The sequence below is a fragment of the Centropristis striata genome, chromosome 18 (assembly GCF_030273125.1).
Source record: "Centropristis striata isolate RG_2023a ecotype Rhode Island chromosome 18, C.striata_1.0, whole genome shotgun sequence".
Lineage (NCBI taxonomy): Eukaryota > Metazoa > Chordata > Actinopteri > Perciformes > Serranidae > Centropristis > Centropristis striata.
In genome coordinates, this window is record NC_081534.1 from 24,096,120 (window position 1) to 24,114,810 (window position 18,691).

General features: G+C 36.0%; 1 protein-coding gene across 1 annotated transcript in view; it reads left to right on the plus strand.

Moving 5' to 3' along the window:
* Positions 1 to 18,691, plus strand: part of lama2 (laminin, alpha 2) — a 283,607-nt gene that overhangs the window by 118,662 nt on the left and 146,254 nt on the right. The window contains exons 16-20 of the mRNA XM_059355831.1: positions 902 to 1,113; positions 2,801 to 2,912; positions 5,189 to 5,302; positions 11,980 to 12,107; positions 18,194 to 18,280. Coding sequence (XP_059211814.1) covers positions 902 to 1,113; positions 2,801 to 2,912; positions 5,189 to 5,302; positions 11,980 to 12,107; positions 18,194 to 18,280 — 653 coding nt within the window. The remainder of the gene's footprint in view (positions 1 to 901; positions 1,114 to 2,800; positions 2,913 to 5,188; positions 5,303 to 11,979; positions 12,108 to 18,193; positions 18,281 to 18,691) is intronic.

The window sequence follows — 18,691 nt, forward strand, 5'->3', positions numbered from 1 at the left end:
TCTCTGTTGCCAAAGCCTGGTTTGCCTAGGTTTTCAATGAATGTGTATTAATCAACAGCTGATAATAGTTCCCAACAAATGCAATTTTTACTCTGTTAGTAATGTTTTCTAAGTGCCCAGCTGCTGTAGAAAGTTACCTAGCACCTTTTAAAAATAAACTTTGTATTTGCGACCAATGTTTGAAGGAATAAATGGACTTGGAGACGGGCAAATACATTGTTGTTGTTTTTTTCACGAGATTTCTTCCCAATACAAATAATATAGAAAAAGTGCAAATCTTATCCTTTAATGTTTTTTTTTAAGGGTGATAAATAGAAATGAGAAACAATAAAAGATGGGGCAGTAAAAACCTCTTTCAGAGACTTGATGAAAACAATTTTCTCCGAGGTGACTTTGTCTTCTTTCTTCTTGTCAATCTGCCTCTTTTTCTTTGTCTCTGTCTCTCTTTCCAACTTTATCTCCGCATCTCTCTGCTCTGCCACTGCTTTCTGTCTCTTTATCCCTCCCTCCATCTCCTCTCTTTCAATTAGTTTTTATTTAATGGTTTATTGGCATGGTAAGCTCTCTGTCTCTCTCCCTCTCCCTACATCAGTAGTTGTCACTCTGCGTTAGCCGCTACATGCCATTGATCTGTTCTCAACAAGAGATAGTCAGATACCAGGCCCGCGCTCAATTCCCTTTGCATTCAGTCCACTCAAAATGTCAATAGAAACTGCAGCTCATTACCTAATGACTCATCATTCACTCTTACTCTCTTTTTTCCCAGATCAGTTGAATATCATAGTCCTTTCTAAAAGAGGTGTCACACTGTATTTATGTTATCTAGATCTATAGAATTAAAAGGAAACCACAACAAAGAAGGAGACAAAAAGCATTTAAAATACTTCTTCTTCTCTGCCAGGGTGCCGGGATCAAGATTATTGACAGCAAGTATGGCCGTCCGTTGTACCCGTCCTCGCCAAGCACCACTCACATCGCTCTCCTTCCAGAGAACTTCCTGGTTTTAAAGAGCGATCAGCGGATTAGCCGAAGGGATTTCTTGTCCGTGTTGGCCAATGTGACCAGAGTGATGGTGCGGGCCTCTTATAGCGAAGAACCCAGCGCTGTGTACAGGTAGAAACACACATTTCACAAACTGTTGCATGTTATCATCCAATAATGGCCAACAGGTGTCATCAACAAAGTCATCATTCGTTTTTAAACATCAAGCTTATTATCGATGTTTTTCATTTAAAATTCCAACTAATATATTCCAACTATAATATACTAACAGTTTGAGCGCCATTTTATTGATCAGTACTATACAAATGAAACTAGTCCTACTGTTGTGAAACTATTAATGGGATTCTATGCAGGTGTACAGTCATGGAAAAAAAAATTAAACCATTGCTTTCTTAAATTTCTTGTTCATTTTAATGCCTGATACAACTAAAGGTACATTTCCATGGTTTTCTTGATAATAACCAAGATCATTATCAAGAAAACCATGGAAAATGGCTGGATATTAGCTCTTAAATTAAACTCTTATCAGCTATTTTTGTTTTTATCTTTATATTTGTCAAAATAAATGTACCTTTAGTTGTATCAGGCATTACATTTAACAAGAAAGCAAGGAGAAAACAAGGTTGGTCTAATAATTTTTGCCATGACTGTAAATATTGTCCCATTTCAACTATTTGCTGTTGTGGGAAACAATTAATAAGAGCCCTTTGTGGACTTTTGTGCGTACATTTTTTTATATTGGTAACATTCATGCTAATCACAAGGCTAAACAAATGTTCATAGTGGTGATTTTATTTTGCACAGCATTACTAAATGCTGCAAAACGTAGAATTCTAAGTTTGAATTTGTTGCAACAAATATAAACTGATATAAACTATAAGCAGCAGGTTTTAATGCCTTTACACAGCGGGGGCATGTTTTTGACGTGATTCATCAGTTTTTTATCGTAAGTACTTTCACACAGAACGTAAATGTATGCGGTGCAAAACAGGCATAATTTTCTTCCAGATAGAGGTAAATTTTCCTGAGCTTTTCCACCACAAATAGAAGCATCAACCAATCACATTGTGTTGCTATCAGGGTTATAAAACAACAACACAGAGGCTCAGTAGTCTGAACCATGACAGCACACTTTATTACTCCTTACAACCTTGAAAAAGACAGTGCTTACCAGATCCACATGTTCTGTTTTACCCTTCACAATAAAAGCCAGATACATACACTGATTACCTGTTCTCCAGGGTCAACTAAAATTCACTTAGAGCAATAAAATGGCTTAAAAACGCTGCTCTGGGTCAGTAGGATCCTGGTAGTTGGTGACAAATCTCCTGGAACCCTTTTAAGTACTGCAGCTATCGTTATGCAGTTTTTATGTAAAATATTCACAGGAGTATTCTGCATTTTCTGTTGTTTATTAGTCACGCCCCACTGTGTAAAGGCCTTTAACAAGAACATATTGACGATATTAGCTTTAAGAAACAAAACTGCTTCCCCAGAGTAGAGTCTCACAGGCAGCTCTTTCTTATAGCCTGTGTAAATAACCCAACTTTAACCTTCTATTACCTAAACATAAAGCTGGCGGTTTAATCGGTGAAACTTATTGCTTTCCGGGATTAAATTCTGCCTGAGAGAATGAACTCGGGTCATAAAAGCTTTAAAAGCCTAATCAAGCTAATAGCTCTGTTTATGTTAGTGAAGGCCTCCTGTATGTTTAACTGTTAAACTAGACAGACTGCCTATGCACCACTTACGTGATATTTCTATGTGTGTGTGTGTGTGTGTGTGTGTGTGCGTGTAGACTCCACTCATTCTCCATGCAGGTAGCTAATCCCTCCGCCAGAGGAGAGAGGAGAGCATCAGCAGTAGAAAGCTGTTCTTGTCCTTCTGGATATGCTGGAACATCCTGCGAGGTAAATATGAACACACACCTGCTGCAATTTTAAAAAACTTCCTCCGAGATAATCAAAAAGCAGTCATGGAAAAATGTTCTGCACATAGATAAAAGTGCTAACAGGTGTTTTCACTGTTAAATGTCAGGATACAAAGTGAGCACTTGAGTACTTTAAATGTACAGAGTCAAGAACAGAGATTTGTTCAAAGTTTTTTTCAAATTAAACTGAACAATCACAAGTGTCCAAGTGCTGAACAAATATCGTTTAAAGCATGTTTTAAGCCTTTATTGCAAACATTAATAACAATAAAACAATTAATGCATATGGCTCTTTAGCAAATTTTAAGTCTTTCTAAGTTCATTTTTATTCTTATAGTGAAAAAAGAAAAGAGAAGTACTGACTTTGATTTGGAAAGATAAAACTGTGGCACACTTAGCCAAATAACACATTTATTAGACCACCGGTTTGTGCCACAGCTGTCCTTAATGAACAGCATTAAAACATCAAAATATTTTTTTTATGTTTCTGGGATGGTTAATACAGCAGTATGTAGAAGCTCTTCAACTGAAATGATATTTTTAGTGCTAAAATATAATTATTATTGTTGTCCATTAATTTCCAAATGTCCTTTTTTTTTTTTTTTTTTACAAAAAAACCCTGTAAAAATAGTAAAGCACATTATTATTTCTTGATTAATATGTCAAATTATAGTTATTTACTTGCATTCCTGAACAGAAAAATGAGTTTAAGTGGTTGAAAGTTACACTTACACGCTCAAATCTGGCTATAAAAAAGTGAATTCAGTTTATAACAATAATATTTTAAGTTTTAAACAAGCTTTTGAAAGATTTCTAAAATATTTATGTTTCCTCATTTTTATGACAGGTGGTCTAATAAATTTGTTAAGCAATGTATACATATTTTTAAAAATGATATTCACTGACTGTACTGCCAGATTTTTACAGACAAGTTCTATAATCTTAGATAAAATTCCCTAATCTGTACAAATTCTACATGAGTGTAGAATTTGAAATCTGTGTATGGGATTTTTAGCAAATATGCTACATTTAAACATTTAAACAAAGCTATATGATTTATATATTTTAGTCCTCCAGATTCTTAAATGTCTTACATGACTGATAAAATATAATTTCAGTTTTCTTTTAAAGCCTCCACAAATCTGTGTTTAACTTGGAAATGCAGCTGAATTACTGTTATTCTAGTTTCATACACACATTTTTTTTTCAAGTCCCCTTCCATTCAAAAATATGTTTTCTTATGTTTATGCCCTCTACAATATCTGACGCTGACTATACTGATGAGTATATGGTGCTTTCACATCCCTCTATTGATGGGAGAGGTGTCTGTGCACTTCACTACAATTTCACATCCAAACATACAAAAAGCTTCATCACTACTTTGAAAAGCCAGTTAAGAGCCACAAAGGAGCTGAAACCTTCACCCAGTGTGAACTTGTTAGTACACAGAGTAAAAAACACACATATATATATGTTTTTTATAAATTAATCTCTCAGTGAGTGAGGATGAGTAGATGTGCTTCCAGCTTCTTCTCAGAGTTTTTCTTGAGTTTTTATGTGGTAAAATCATGTTAACCCTCTGCAGTCCATCTATTTATTGAAAATACACATGTTTTATTTACAGTAATAACTTTATTTATATATGATATGTAGACAAGCTGAGAAAGCCAGTTGAAAGTGCAATCATAGGAGCTTTCACAGGGTGCCATTTATGTTTCTAGACCATTTTTAAATTGTGAATTTTCTTAATACAATGAAAACTATTACTATTTTTAATTTACATGCAAATAGACTGTTTGGTAGTTTTATTATTTATTATTTTTACTGTTGTATTTTTGTGTATAAATGGTAAAAATGTTACATTTCCATAGACACGTGTCTTTTTGTTTGTATTTTCAGTTCCTGGCAGCTTTATACTTTGTTAATTAAAATAAAATGAAAAATCTGACTGATAGCCAAGTTTGTGTGGAGAAAAAGGAGCCATGCATGTGATGTAAGGACAGACTGAAAGATGCTAAACAGAGACAGGAATTAATGCGTAGGAAGTTGACAAATTTGAACCACAACCTCCTGGACTTCAGAGGTTTAATACTAGCTCTACATGCTTTAATGTGTCTTGATGGGGATTTTAAAACTCAAGCACACAACACTTGAGGTGTTAATTAGAGGTTTGCAGGGTAAATACTCCACACTACAGCAGCACAAAGTTCAACAACTGTCTGTCTTGTAACTGTGTGTTTCTGTGTGTGTTTTCAGGCTTGTATTCCTGGTTTTCGGAGGGTTGATGGGAATCTGTATAACGGTGTATGTGAACCTTGTCGTTGCCACGGACACGCTACACAATGCCATGATGTCACAGGATACTGCCTGGTAAGATGAGTAAGACACTTATTTTGTGTCTGTCTGTCTTTTGTTTCTTCCAGGAAAAGAGTGACCAGACATGTAAAAGCTTTCATAAAAAGGCTTTTTCACTTTTGATATTTACAGAATGTCAAAAAATAATAACCAAAAGTGATGTGTAGGCACAGCAGGACATTTTTAGTCAGAATATGTCCTGTATTGCACTGCAAAAAAGGGGTGTCTAAAAACAAGATAAAAACTCTAAATCTGAGGGAAATTATCTTGCTGCATGGACAGATAATTTCACTTGACAAGTTAAGATTATTAAATCTATAAAATAAGCATGTTGTACGCTTAAAATAAGAAATTAACTCTTAAAACAAGATAAATGAAAGCTGCAAGCAACGATGAACTGGCCCGAGCAGAGTGCACTGCAAATTATTTGTTTCTTACCAAGATAAAAAAAACCCTTTAGATTTAGAAGTGTTACAAAATTTGTCTTGTTTTAAGAGTTAATTTCTTATTTTAAGCGTTCAGCATGCTTATTTCTAGATTTAGCAATCTTAATTTAAGAAATCTTGTCAAGTGAAATAATTTGTCCATACAGCAAGATAATTTCCCTCAGATTTACTGTTCTTATCTTGTTTTTAGACACCCCTTTTTTGCAGTGTGTGATTGTACTCAACACATTGTTCACTCTAAATTCCCCTTTAAATCATAAAGCTGTCGACCCCATTTATCATCATTAAGGTATTATAGTCAGTAGCCATGTCATGAGTAAATGAGCTGACGTTTTATGTATATTTTAAATAGTAAACTTGTTCAAAACATTGATTTTTTTTTTTTTAGATGAATACTTGAGAGAGGTTAAATCAATTGGTTGGGAGCCCTGGGTTGCTCACATGTATTAGTCAATTTATAGTTGAGAGTTTGTTCCATAAAGTGTTGAAAACATGAAGTATTGTTTGTGAATTGTTGTAGTGTTTGTGTTCCACCTTCTGCTGTGTCTGAGCTTTGGTTGTTAAAGTGACAGTAGAATAGGACTATCCTGGTCACCTAAATTAAAGGCCAGCCAGAGCGTACAACAGCTGTGTCCACGTGTTTTTGCATGCATGGTCTAACTTTTAGGTAATATAGGCAAAATCTAATCATGTTTAATAAATCAACTTTTAAAATTATTAAATGAATATGCCTGGATTATTAGATTATCCTTCTTCTGTGTTTTTTAAAAGTAAATTCCTTTCTAATCATCATTATTTATATTTCTAAGCACAAAACGTAAGTCAGCTTTTGTGCAAAATGGCTTACGTTTGATCTGGGACACTCTTAAATTTTGATCTAATAAGGCAAGGAAATCTTATTTAAATAGCACATTTCAGCAACAAGGCAAGCCCAACCGCTTTACATTGAGACAAAGTGCAATAGCAACACACTACAAAAGGATATTTACATACAATTAACAGCTATTGAACAGGAGAGAAAATTAATAGTTGCAAATGTTCAGAAATTGCTCGTATGAACAATAAGCTCAAGTCTCTGCGTACGAATGATTCATGCATGAGACTCAGTGGTCTTGAAACCAACACCTAGTGGCCACTGGAGGAACTGCAGGTTACAGCGCTTGAGCCCTAGTGTACAAAAAAAATCTGTATGCTGGGGAGACACACACACACACACACACACACACACACAAATTTACATGACACACACATATTGTCACTCCCCAGTCTACTCATTGCCTCAGACTTGTCAGCACCAGAGCGCGCGCGCACGCACACACACACACACACACACACACACACACACAGAGCTGTGGGATTGGTTTTATCATGTTATGTTTCATTATAGATGAGCAGGAAGCTGGGATATGTCATAGGGAGAACACACACACACCCTTAAGACAGACAGGCATGCAGGCTTAATCTCTCATCTTGTGCACATGCACACACACACGCACACACCCTGTATCCATGATCATACACAGTCATACACAGGCAGACAGACGGATGGACACACACTCCTTCTCTGAGGACTGTTTTTTCTGGCTGTAGTTGAATGACTGAAAGACATGTTCCTGTAGGTTGACACAGTGTGTGTGTGTGTGTGTGTGTGTGTGTGTGTGTGTGTGTGTGTGTGTGTTCTTCAGCAATGAAGAGACATTTGATCTGAGGCGGAAATGATTTGGAACATAACTGACACACACACACACACACACACACACACACACAGTAGTTGGACATATAAAAAACAGATGTGTCAGCCCAGAAAAGGAAACAGTCTGATTTCCTCCAGTGAAGGGAACACAAGTGGTGGTAAAATGATAATAAACTAAAATGTTAAATACAACATTAATATATTAATACATTTTTATTCTGCATCGGAGCAATAGGAAGGTCAGTCTGACGAAGTGTTTTCAATTAACTTTATATTTTGAGGCAGCTTTGGAATTAGTTATTAAGGAATTATTTACATGTGATGATATTATTGTTTGTGGAGACATAATGATACAAATTTCCCAAATAGTGTTATTTCACTAGAAGGATTTAAAGTGTAGACACACTAGACTTGTAGTGTTTTAAGTTTTATTGTTTTATTGTTTTCCAGGGTGCCATTAAGAGGCCAGATTCAGACTAGACTACATGATGTTGGGGGTCATTTCACACCTTCTTGATTTTAACAATGTGATAAAACCAACAATACAACATTCACAGGAGAAATAATAATAATGATGCTGCTATAAATATTAAATAGATTATGAAATTAAGTAACATTAATTTAAAGCCATAGATTTTGTATTCTTTTTGCAGGAAAACTCAGTTTCAGATTTAAACATTTAAAAAAAAAATGAGAATATTGTAAAATAATGATAATAATTTAAAAAAAATAGTGTATATAGTTCCTTTTATTCAAGAAATGTTTCCTTTCAATAAGTAAATTGCATACATGGAGTGCTTTACATAAAATAGACATAGAATTATATAAAAATGGGAATAAAATCCCCCCAAATATAATAATAATAATAATAATAATAATCACTATTCTTATTTTATTATTATTATTATTAATAATACTATTAATAATAATAATAATAATAATAATAATAAATAAATAAATAAATAAATAATTAAAACAAACTTGACAGTGATAATAAAACAATTGCAAATTAATTTAAATGATCATACATACAGTGCATAATATAAGATGGAAAAATAAAAGCCACTGAAAAATGACAATGGAAATAAAATAAAATTGCAGAGAATGCATTTAAATTCAACATTCAATACACAATGCATGAGTGTAAAGCAAAGTGCAAGTTTTTAGTTTTCTTTTAAAAATATTTAGTGAGCTATATCATAATAATAATAATGCATTTTATTTATAGGCGCCTTTCAGGACTCTCAAGGTCGCCTTACAATAAACAATTAAAAATAAAACAATGATAATAAAAACAGCAATGGCAGTAATAATAAACAACAATAAAACAATTACAATAAGAACAACAATAACAAAAACAACAATGACAGTAATAATAAACAACAATAAAACAGTACAGACAAAAATTGGCAACATTAATCAAATTAAATTATATATATATATATATATATATATACATATATATATAAATTACACCTGAAATTTCCAATTGTAAATATCAGTTTAAATAAAATTGAAAAAGTTGAAAAAAAGTCGAAATGCTTTATGTCTTGTAGTGCCAGTCTAGAAGATGAAATCACATGATTGTATAAAATAAATAAATGAAATAAGAAATAAAAATAAAAAAATAAAATAAAATGAATATATTAGGGGTTGGCCAGTCTAAACAGGTGCGTTTTGAGATGTGACTTGAAGGCTGACAGTGTTGTTAGAGAGCGGATGCACTGAGGGAGTTTGTTCCAGAGTCGAGGGGCAGAGCAGCTAAAAGATCTTAGTCCCATTGTGGCTAAATGGGCGGAAGGGGTGAAGAGGAGTGAAGCAGAGGAGGTCCTGCGTCAAGGTGTGGAGGTTTGAAGGAGCTCAGTGCACTGCAAAAAAGCCAACTTGTATTTTTTAGCCTAAAACAGTGGTTGGTAAAACTTGGAAATACAAATTATTGACATTTAGGGCAATAATGTAAGTTAGCACAACAAAGGAAGCCAGTTGTTTGTTCAAAAACAAGTTTGTGAGTTGTTGTTACTTATATCTTTAAGTTTGGGTTCACAACAAGGGACAATAGTTCTGCTAACTCTTATTTCTTTGTTGTAAAATGCGGGAAAGCGGTGAAATTCATTAGCGAAAGCTAGCGGCTAACTGATGCTAGCGGCGCTGCTTGTTACAGCTACAAGGGTAGCCATTAGCGTATCAATGCTAACTTAAAATTGTGGTAGCAACATTAGCTGACATTTCATAGCGGCGTTACAATCGTGCCACTTCAGCACATTGCAGAAGTTAGCAGAAGAAAGGATTAACATTTGTAAAATTATAAATTGGTACAACTTACGGTTGAGTTGACAAAAACCTGAATTCAGAGTTGAGCAAACTCAAAAACAAAACTTAAAATATTTAGTTTACTTGTCCAACTTAAAATTTTAGTTTAAGTTTGTTGCCTTGAAATTTTGAGTTCACCCAACTTTTCTTTTTTTGCAGTGTGAGGTATGAGGGTGCAAGGTTGTAGAGGGCTTTGTATGTGAGGAGCAGGATCTTGAAGTCAATACGGAACCGGATCGGGAGCCAATGAAGCTAAATTGGCAAAGGCAGCATCTCTTTATTGTCGTTCAGCTGTTTCTGTACTGTGCTGAACCTTAGTAGTTACCAGGAGTATTCATCAATACTCGTTAATATTCTAATTCATTAACAGGTTCTGATGGACATTTTTGTGTGAGTGTTTGGCTGAGGATGTACCTGTGAATAGTCTGTGTTTGGTTGCTATGGTAACAAAATGTGATGCTAATCCTGAACCACATCATTAACCTTGACCTGCTGAGATTGTTCCTCCTGCAGCTGTCTGTTTGACAGTGATTTGATGTGACAGCTTTATTTAATAACAACTGCTTTGTTGTGATAAAAACGTGTCAGCAAGTGTCTGCTCTTCTTACTGCAGTGCTGCGACCCCGGAGCCTGTTAGTTTTAACTTCTCTGACCTTTCACCTCCACAAACTGTGTGTGACTGTAATTACCGCTCTGTTTTTAGCTCTCTGGTTTTCTCTCTTCACTTGGTTTTAACTACAGATAAACATTTGGGGCTCATTATTAAGCCTCATCCTCATTTATTGATTAAATTAGACTTAATTATACCAGTTTGTGTTTAGCATTTTACATTTGAGATGATTGAGATGATGATTTTTTCAGTTAACTGACTTATAAAACCATACTGAAAAAAGACATCCAAGAAATGAACACCTTATCTTTTGTACTACCTTGTCATTTGCCATTGCCTTCATCAAACCAAGTGTTATTTCTAAAAAAAATAAATGTTTCTTATCTCTCTAAATTCCTGTCCTAATTGCTGAATTGTTGTAGAATTTTCCAAAATGCCAAATAGTTTTGATACCAAATTACAGCATGGAGTTTTCTTTGTTGTTCCTCAAGGTCTTGGTGTCTTTTGAAAGTTCTTATCAATTCTTGGGTAGTTGAAAATTATTAAATTTAGCACCAACACACTGTAACAAATGGTACTAAATTATAAGATTTAATTCATTTCATTTTTATTATATTTTTTCCTTTTTACAAAATGAACCAAAACACTGACAACGAGGAAGATCTTGGGTAGATAATAAAGAGACCACAAAAATAAATCATACTCTCTATGACGTTCCTCAAGGTCTTTCGGAGGAATTTTTGACAATTCTAATACATTTTTGAGTGATTAACAATAATTTAATTTAGCAGCAAATCTGTGTATCAAATTGTATTAGCTTTTAAATGAAACCTTTATTTATTTACTCTTTACTAGGTTTTACCATTAAAGTAAACAATAAACAACAACAAGGGGAGTATCTATCTCATAGGTAAATATTTATATATCCATACTTGTACCTATGTGTTCATCTGTTTACCTATACGGTCAAATCAACCCATAATTCTTCTCCATCTAGAGGAATTCATTGAACCAATTTTTTACCAAATTTACAATTGAAATAAAACAATATTTATGAGCTTGGTTACAAGATATATAGTCAATGCTGACAATGCATTTGATGGTATATTACACATTAGACAATATTAACACATGGTGTTCCTCAAGGCCTTGGTGTTTTTTGGAGGATTTTTTGATGATTAAAAAAATTTTTGAGTGGGTAATCATCATTACACACACACACACACACACACACACACACACACACACACACACACACATATATATATATTCATACCCATTAAATATAATTGGTTGGAATAATTTTGTTTTCAGACACACACTTTTTTTAAATTGTGGTTTAATTTTCATTGTGATATGTTTGGAAAATATTGATTAATAACATTTTGGGAAGATATACACTGTCATACATACAAGATATAGATCTGTCAAGAATAAATCACATAGTCACAATCATTTCATAGAAAGAGGTAAAAAAAATCGTCACTGCTGAAAATGTATTTAATGCTATATCACACATTAGACGATATAAACATAATATGTTGTTGAGATTTCCGTCATTACAGAAACTGCAGTGAACTGTAAATGTTTTTCTTAATGTATAAATTAACTTTAAGCTGTGTGTCTCTTCCAGGACTGCACCCATCACACCACAGGCCCTTACTGTGACACCTGCCTACGTGGTTATTATGGAAACGCCACCCGTGGGTCACCTGCAGACTGTCAGCCCTGTGCCTGCCCGCTCAATCTTCCTAGCAACAAGTAGGTTCTGACGACACCGAGGTTAATGGCATCGTGACGACACAATTTAATCAAACTCTCCAATCTATCAGTGCTGACCCCGCAGTGTGTGTCTGACTCTGCAGCCCCCGTTCTCTCTGATTGACCCGTCTCTTCATTAGGTTCTCCTCTCCTCCCCTCTCCTCTCACTCAGACTTCTTGTTTTTTTGGTCCGTTTAGAGTATCACCACAGTTAGAGGCTCCATCTCTGTGGGTAGGAATATAATTGTAATGACATGAATAGAAATATCATCACCGCAGGTAGAAGCATCATTATAAGTGGAGACACATCATCCCTGTGGGTAGAAATGTCATCACCGTTGGCAGAATCAATAAAATCGTGGCTTGAAAAGTTAACACAGTAGCAAACTCAAACCTCCCACCAGTGATTAAGGTATTTAAAATCTTTTTGCATACCACTCGTGCTGCGCCCGCCTTCCGGTCTCAAATCATGGTTATTGAAGTTACAGCGAGTATCTGCTTAAAATGTACTTTAAAAAGCAGCAATTTGCTCTTGAGAGCCGTGGGAAGTGGCCTCTTACTTGGAAGCATGCAGACCCATGCAGTATGTAGGCCTGGTGTTGTTATGTTCATCATAATGGAAAACTGATGAGAATAATAGTTAACTTGTCCCACTTCTTTGGCATGGCGGATGCTCATTGCTGACCCTGATCAACTTGGAAACAGTGGCAGCTTAAAATAATGGAAATAGCAACAATGTATAGACTCAAGAAAATATACAATCTTAAAAAATATCAAGACTTCAACACACTATTATTGCACAAGTAAGCAGCAGTATGCAGGTGAAATATAAAATATAATAATAGATGATAAAAATCATATTTACAACGGGTTATTGAAGGTGGAAAACAACATTTTCTTTCATTGTCAGAGAGCCATAAACTGTAAACACAAAGCCAGTTGTGTTTAGGTTGAGTTTAGATGTGAAACACATTAGAGCATAAAAGACAGTAGTTTATGTCAGACAAAAGTTTGCGATGCCACCTCACATTCTCACTGCAATTTCACTTTTCATACATGTGGCGTGTGCGGGAAAATCAACGTACGCAATGTTGTTGAGTGTAGGCAGCGTTGATACATGAGGCCCCAGATATTTTCCCAATAAAAACCCATGTTTCCGTCACAATTCATATCAACTCCAGCCTATTTTCATGTCAAAATTGCTGCTGAAGCTGTCCTTCAACTAAATAGAAACAAGGCTGACAAAAGCTAACTTACCTTAGCTAATGATAGCTGCTTGTTAGCAGGATAACAGTAAAGTGCTAACCTACCTGAGCTTTAGAGTTATACATAATAGTGAATACCGATGTTGACAGGCTTTCTCAGGGACTGTAGTTGACTGAAAAGAGCAGTGTTGCAGTGGCTAAATATCACAACAAGGACTTGAAAGGAATCACATCTCCTGCTCATACCAAGACATTGCTCAAAGTATATATACAATTATTTGTGCTCTATCCACCAGAGTTCACCAGGATCACATCCAGTTAGAATGAGGTATCAGACAGCTAGCATAATGGCTTTGCCCGGGTCCAGACCTTTGAACCTGCACACTCCACTGAGCTGACTGATTCGTCTGGCATCATGATGAATAGTGATTGCTGGTGTGGAAAACATTTCGATGCAATGAGTTCCTTTAGGGGAACTAACAGCGAGCCAATCAGCATCATAGATAAGACTAATGCATGTCTTCTTAATATCGCCCGACATTGTAGTTTATTTTTACTTCGCTTCGGTGGTGAGCTGGTCATCTGGTATTCTGGGATAAATCCCAGTGGGCTAGTGAGACATAACCCATCGTTTTGATTGGCCGTCCAGTTCTGTTTGTTTCTTTACATTTACCTTGCAGTGAAGCACTAGACTCAGTGGCCAATCACAACCAGGTTCGTTAAACTTTTACTTACATCAAATGCCCCACTGTAGGCTACTCCATCGATCCTATTGCAGCTGTCAAATGAGTGAGGATACTTGTTTGTTTGGTGGAGGATGTATAGATAACCCTGTTTACAGTTGGTTTTAAAATGTGTCTTGGGCGATCAGATCACAAGTAAACAGTTGACACTCATCACTGGTTTCACCTGTTCATATCATGCGTCTCCAAGGGTCTCCAGCTACCAACCTGTGTTCAGATTTCCTTCACCACTTCTGCTAGAAGGTGAAATTGCTTGGTCCCATTTATTACTTCGTATAACAACAACTTTTGCTATCTTGCTGGCATTACCCTTGTTAACGGCTTGGTAACAATATGAGTTCTCAAGTTTTCTTTGTCCTTGAATCTTCTGCTCAATTTGAGATCAGACAGCTTATTTCACTTGCATCCCAACCACATACATCACAGCTCCTCTCTATTTTTACGACCATTGGCCCTCTGTCATCAATGATGACATATTTTCCTATTACGTCCTTGTCGGGGATGCATCAGGATGCATTGGCGTTTCCAATACAAAATATATTTTGTGAAATGTGTCCTAGACCACCTTGGCATGTGGTTTGAGTGATCCAATCACAATGCGGCTTGGACCCTGTTTAGATTGGTAAATGGATGGACCTGCACTTATATAGCGCTTTTTAGTCGCGCTGCGACCACTCAAATCGCTCATTCACCCGTTTACACACACATTCATACTAGTGGCAGAGGCTACCCTAAACGGTGCCACCTGCCACCATTGGGAATTCATTCACACACGGATGAACGCAGCATCAGGAGCAATTTGGGTTTCAATATCTTGCTCAAGGATACTTCAACATGTAGGCTGCTATGGTCGGGGATCGAACCACCAACCCTCCAATCAATGGGCGACCACTCTACCAACTGAGCCACAGCCGCCCCGTTTACACTTGTGATCCAATTGCCCAAGATGCATTTTAAAACCAAGTGTAAACGGGCTCCTAGATGATCAGCTGTCGGTGTCAGACTGTTTCTTTGGAATTCTTTGGAATTGGTTCAAACGATAAGTACAGCAGGAGCCATTTAAACACAATGGTTGAATTGTATATTAATGTCTATTCCTGCTATTATACATCTGCAGTTTCTCCAAATGACCAGAGAGAGATGCTGTGTGTTTGATGCAGAGATGTCACCATTATGGGGGCACACAAACACACACACACACACACACACACACACACACACACACACACACACACACACACACACACACAGGCAGCAGCAGCTGAGAATCTTCATGCAGTCATGACACGTCATGTCCAAAACTCTCCGAGCTAAAGAAAGACACAACTCTCTCTGTCTCTCACCTCTCCCCGCCCCCCCTCCCCATAAACCCCTGCAGTAATAATAGCTAGAAGGTGCCGTGCCTTTCAGCCCCTTAAAAATAGCCCTCTAGCCCCTAATGTTCACTCAAGCCAATCACTCAAATAGCCACCCAGTCCGACCGTGTAAGCTTTTACGAACATCTGATAAAATTATGTTCATATTAATTTGCGCACAGGAAGCAGGTTGGTAATTTACAGGGAACTGGTAGAAATCAGTTTAGTCCTGGAGTGCTGTTCCTCTTTATTTACACCTTAAGAGAGGCTTAATTACCTCTCTGCCAAGGAGTCTTTTTTATTCGTCTGTCAATTAAATCTAAATCTATTTCACAGATGTCAGGGAAATTTAGCCCAGATCTTTGGTCAATTATCTATCCATAAAGGCCTTGTACCTACACAGATTTACCTCTGCTATCATTTTTCAAAAAAAAGTTTTATTTTAGGCCAAATTCCTGCAATTGTAGCCAATTTGTACCCAAACTTTTCAATCTACCACTCATGAACCCACACTACATCTCTGTTGTCCCCGTTCCACCTCTTCATAATGTTCTACATAATTGACTACTTTTTATTGTGTTTAAGAGTATCAGCACAGATAGAGGCTTCATCACTCTGGGCAGTGTATAATTGTAATGCTGTGAATAGAATAGAAAATATCACCACCATAGGAAGAAGCATCAATATCCATGTGGGTAGAAATGTCATCCCTTTTGGCAGAATCAAAACAACTGTGGCTGGAAAAGTTGACAGTAGCAAGTCAAACTTCCCACATGTAATGCAGGTATTAGAAACAGTTTATCATGCTGTGTCTGCTGCACAGTCTCAAAAAAAGGTTGCTCAAGGTACAGCAAGTATCTCCCCAAAAATATACTTAAAAATAAAGCAGCATGGAAAAATACCGTAATATTTTAACTTTGATAAAAAACAGTATAATTCCGACACAAGATGTAACATTAAAATTCTAATAGTTCTGCCAGTGTCCCCACAGCGTTGCATGACAGGGGTGAATACTGTCGTAACCATCTTTGATTTTCAATTTGTTTTCCAGTCCAGAAAAGTGCAAGTGACCCTTAATCATTATTGACCCATAACAGTGCAGCTGGGCTCTTAATGGTAACCTTTAATTACAATTGTGAAGGTTGAAGCAAAAATTCTCCGCCTTATTGAGTCGTGACCCACGAGAATAATCAGGTTGATGTTTGCGACCTACTCTGACAGCAAGAGACAAACAGCTGCTTTTATGCACGATCCGTATGCAGGGTAGCCAATAAAACTGGTAAATGAATAAATCCAGTGGTGGAAAAGTACTGTACTTAAGTTCAATTTTGAGGTGCATTAATTGAGTATTTCCATTTTTTGTAACTTTATGCTTCTACTTCACTACTTTTTACCCTACTACATTTAACTGAAACTTTAGTTACTTTTCAAGTCAAGATTTAACATTAAAAAATCATGATAAATTTCCTCTTTTTTTTTAAAATTTAATTTCATAACAGTATATTAAGTAGTTAAAATGAGCCCCATCTTGATAAATGCACCAATACAATGAATCTAATAATATATTTAGAATATATATGTATATGTATAACAATCTGGCCATTCTGCATAACACGTTCTTTTACTTTTGATACATTTTGATGCTGATAATTTTGTACTTTTGCTTAATTAAGTTTTGAATGCAAGGGCAAGGCAGCTTTATTTTTATAGCACATTTCATACATAACATAGCATAACATACGATAAAAAGAAAACCCAGTTTTAAAAAAAACAAAGTATAATAAGATAGAAGGACAGAAAGAAGCTAGATTAAATTGGATTAAATTGGAGCTTAAATAATAATTTGCTTTAAATTATTGAAAGAACATACAGTGCTGATAAAAGATTTTTTAAAAATCAAAGTGTTTTAAAAGGAGCTCATCCATAAGAACATGAAGAGAGAAATGTTTTTAACCTGGATTTAAATACATTCACATTTGAGGCTGATTTCAGTTCTGTTGGTAGTTTCTTCCATTTGCAGTTCTTTTACTTATATATTTAATAGTGTGATATCAGTACTTTTAAAGAAGTAAAAAAAGCTGAATACTTTTTCCACCACTGGATAAATCAGTCAGATCACATTCAAATGTATACAGATTGTTTTGGTAAACTGTTTGTTTACACATGTTCTTCAGTTACGTCATGTCTTCCAAAAACATTTATTAAAGGCACTTTGACTTAACCAGTGCCCATGATGATTAAAGCTGTTTTATACAACCCCTATAAGACATTTAATACAATTATGAAACAGTTTTTTGTTGTTTACATGCTCAGGCCAAGCCAGCTTACTTGTAACTCATTGAGCCAGCTTGCAGTTCACGCGCCAGCCAGCCAGTCAGCCGGTGAGTGAGTCTGGAACCCGAGCCAGCAGAACTATCTATAGTTTATGGAAGTGGGAGGGTGACAGAACGAGGGTGAGAGACTATCGTTTTACTCTCTCTCTCTCTTTCTCAGTTCATTTAGGCTACACTTTGTAGATAGGAAGAGTGTTCGCAAATTCAGTGTGTAGAAGTGTGGGTGTGAGACAGAGGAAATTAAGTGAATGTGAGGATTGGAAAGCGAAAGTAGGGACACAGGTGTGTGTGAGTGTGTGTGTATATGAAGGGACACAATATGGCCTTAACTCGCCTTTGTCCTCTTCTCTTCCTCCTCTTCCTCCTCCCGCTCTCCACGCTGGGACAACGCTCTCGAATTCACCAACAACTTCAACAAAAACAACAACTTCATCCTGGAAACTATGACAGTTTCAGCCCCACCTGCCACCTGGGTGAAGAAGGGGACTTGCAGTGCGACCAGTGTCAGCCCGGCTACACAGGACCACGATGTGACAGGTAACACACACACAAAACACACAGTAAAACACACAGATAAAAACACACGTAAGCCCAAACTTTATACTGTGAATTTACTGGCCTCATGCTTAATATGGAGGTTAATTATAACTCAATACGGAGCTGTAAAATGACTCAAGTCTTGTTTATTTAAATGCAAATCCATGAATCTTGTGAGGTTAAATCTATTTTTGGCTTATTTAAATAACACTTTGGCCCATGAAATATGACGTTTGTATGCTTAATGACCCAATTACAGCGCCAGAACAGAATTTTTTTTACTTTTTTACATTTTAAATGTGTATATAAGGTCTAATATTTTAAAATGATGCCAATATTATTGTTTTCATTCCTGGAAATGACTATTTGGAAAATAAATCAGGCCTGTGGTCAGCCATTACCAAATGACAG